At 33.4% G+C, this 3,262-nt stretch overlaps 1 protein-coding gene across 5 annotated transcripts in view; it reads right to left on the bottom strand.

Moving 5' to 3' along the window:
* Positions 1–2,233, bottom strand: part of LOC107642685 (ACT domain-containing protein ACR1) — a 5,710-nt gene extending 3,477 nt beyond the window's left edge. For 2 of the 5 annotated variants that reach the window (XM_021122922.1, XM_021122921.1), the window contains exons 1-2: positions 1,003–1,180; positions 828–873 (exon numbers count right to left, since the gene is read on the bottom strand). Coding sequence is in view for 4 of the 5 variants with exons in the window: in XM_021122921.1 (XP_020978580.1) it covers positions 828–843 (16 nt within the window). In the remaining variant the exon portion in view is untranslated. Of the gene's footprint in view, positions 1–827; positions 874–1,002; positions 1,181–1,425; positions 1,544–1,687 lie in introns of those variants that run through there. The other 3 variants (XM_016346114.2, XM_016346113.2, XM_016346117.2) reach the window with 3 other exon arrangements.

Below are 3,262 nucleotides of genomic sequence, written 5' to 3'. Positions count from 1 at the left end.
CTTCTTATTCATAAATATAATTGTAATTTTATAATAAAAATACTTATATCTAAAATAATTATATAAATATATCTAAATACAAAATATTTTTTATTTCTATTTTAAAATACTTCTCTGAACCGTACAATAATTGTACAAAGAAATGAGGCTTATTTCTGCTCGTAAGTCTGCTTTGTTTGCCTCTGATTCCCAAATCAGTGGCTCTCCATTGCCTAATAATGTCATTTTCATAGAATACAAATCTAATTTGGTTTTTATTTGTTAGGAGTGAAGCTGGGATTTATTTGTCTTTAAGTATAATTTATACTAAAATGAGATGACACCAAAAAAGAAATAGATAAGAAAGTAAATTGTTTCACGAATAGGTCTCAAATAAAGCTGAAGACCACTAATGTACTCCTAACTTGTCACGGCCGAAAGGGTAAACACCATTATTAGGCACGATAATAATATCCATTGCGCTTTAATTGGTTGCAAGTGGTATATAAGTGTGACAACTCAAGCTCTGGATCGTGATGCATCACATATGATAAAGTATTACACTTAAGCTAAAAGTGGGTTGAATTCAGGAATTTCTACACAAACACAATGGATATCTGTCTAATTGCTGATGCATAGCATAATCCTAAAATTTATCAAGTGATTTATTAAATATTAATACCATAAAGTACTGCAAGACTAGGGTTGGTTCAAAATCAGTGGGTTACGAAAACGATGTATAGCATAATCAAGCATAGTTAGAAATTCAAGTTCACATTAGATGAATAAGCTATGATTTTAAAGTATTAAACATATGCAAGTTGTTGGATATGAAAAATGCAGCTAACCTTCACTACGGTGCATTCTCGGCAAGAATCGTTGTCTATGCAGACCCTATACACACAGAGAATAACAGAAACCATTAAAATATCTTTACAATGAACCGTACCATCCGATCGAACCAAAAATCAGAAGCAGGCGAAAAAAAGAAGAGAAAATCGAAGAGCGAATGATGTGTAGTACCTGGGAGGATGTATTCTCTCAATGAGCGATTCAATTTCCCGATCCATGTGTGGATGGTAAAATATATCCATTGTCTATGACTAAGAACAAATCAGATAAGCTTCAATTAATTGGAGTTTGGCGGCGGCGGCGGCGGCGGCTGCAGGGTGATAACCCGAACTACTGCGTCTTCGTCGATCTGTACAATATGATGTATGAGTAGTTTAGAAGCATTCAAAGCGGCATCGCAATTGAAAAAACGCGTATTATATAATAATTGAAAAAGGCAGAAAGACGCGCGATATTGGAGCGCCGTCAATCTTGTTTTCTAAGCGATAACACCGAAGCAATTAACCAAAAAATTCGAAAAACCGTTGGAAACCTTTCAGGATTTTAGAACCTCTGAGAAATTTCGTAGTAACGAATTGTTTGTTAAAAAATGACCTGAAGTTGTTACGGAAATTCAAATTGAAAATACGGTTTCTCCGGTCGCATTGGAGGATTCAAAAAAAGGGGCGGCATTATGGGTTGAAGCTTCCAACTAATTGATCAGGCAATTTTCCTTTTCCAACAAAAAAAAAAAAGAAAAGAAAAGAAACTAGGTAAAGTAAACGAGATTTGAATAGCGCATAGTGAATTGAAGAAAAACATGGGAGGATAGGATAGGATAAGATAGGATATGTGACGTAGGGCGGTTATGAATTACCTGTGGAAAAAGATGCAGCAGAAGTGAAATTCATGTAGTGGAGGTTTTCTATGTAAAAGAAAGAAAGAAAGAAAGATGGAACGCAGGGATACAAAGAAGGAGGCAATTCTTGATTTCTATGTTTGGCAGCGTGATCCCTGTTCACTCAACAATTCCAAGTGTTTGTCTATATATATAGATGTTGAAGCTTGACAAATATGTATACCCGCTAATGTCGGGAACAAAAAGGAGAAGTGCACCTCCTTGGTAACAGAGTAGCTAGAAGCCAGTATATATTTTGTTTCAATGATTAGGATTTACTTATAACTTATAAGATAGGAGAGTGAGGCTGCTGAGCCTGAATGGCGCACCACATCATCCAAGTTTCCAGAACTGAGTCTCCAAAATTAGGAAAATGATTAGAACGTGTATCCACGGGGTTAATCCAGTAAGGCAAGGTAGACGTGTGGTAGTGCCACGTAGCCTTTCCTTGTGTTATAGGTGTCAGCCCCGGTGTTCTGCACATGTGGTCAAACTCGGAAATTAAATCGCGGTGGCTGGGTCTCGTCTCCCTCACTCCTCCTGAAAGCGACTGCCACGTGTTTCTTTCAAGAGAATGCGGTTGGGAAATCAGTTTTGGGATCACACCACGCCGTGTTTTTAGCATTCAGTTCTCTGCTTGGCCGCAATTTCCTTTCACACGAGTGTCACTCAACCTTTGGAGGCTGGATGCCTTTTCTTTATTTCCCCTTTTCACCTTTTCCCCAAAACTTCAGGAACTGTGCAAGTGTGCAGTAATAATTTAGTCGTATCTCGATGCCTTGACTCTTATTATTACTAAGAGCATTTTTCATTGAAAGCTAGATTTTATACTGACTATAATTTTATGTTTAATTTTTAGGGTAAATTATTAGAATAAATCAATTCACAATTAAAATTATTCAGATTTTCTAAAATAAAAATAGCTATTTGAATGTTTCAAGATCTAATTTTATATAAATAAAATTTATTAACTTTGATTTATCAAATCAGTACTAAACTAAATTTATTAGATTCAAATTGCATATAAATTGATATATACCTATAAATCGAAACAAATGGCTTCCATTTGTATATGTATGAAAATTGAAATAATAAGATTCAATTTTTATATAATAACATAATTCGATTCTAATAGATTCAATTTATTATTTATTATACTATATGAATAAATCGAATGCATCAAAAAATACATTTACTCAAATTCCAAATATACTAAAGAATACATTTATTCAAATTTCAAATACAATACTCTTTTTATTTTTTAAATTATTGATTGTGTAGAAGAGTATTGTATTTGAAATTTGAGTAAATGTATTCTTTGAGTAAATGTATTTTTTTAATTTTTTAAATTATTTAATAAATAATAAATCGAATCTACTGGAATCGAAGTATGTTATTCCTCACGTATCATTTACATGCATATAAAAATCGAATCTTATTGTTTCGATTTACATGCATATACAAATTGAAGCTATTTGTCTCGATTTATAGGTATATGTCAATTTGTATGCAATTCGGATTTAGTATGGCTTCGGTAAATCGAATTTAATAGAT

Source organism: Arachis ipaensis, chromosome B05 (genome assembly GCF_000816755.2).
Source record: "Arachis ipaensis cultivar K30076 chromosome B05, Araip1.1, whole genome shotgun sequence".
Lineage (NCBI taxonomy): Eukaryota > Viridiplantae > Streptophyta > Magnoliopsida > Fabales > Fabaceae > Arachis > Arachis ipaensis.
The sequence above is the reverse complement of the archived record's forward strand: the minus strand, read 5'-3'. Positions and strand labels throughout refer to the sequence as shown.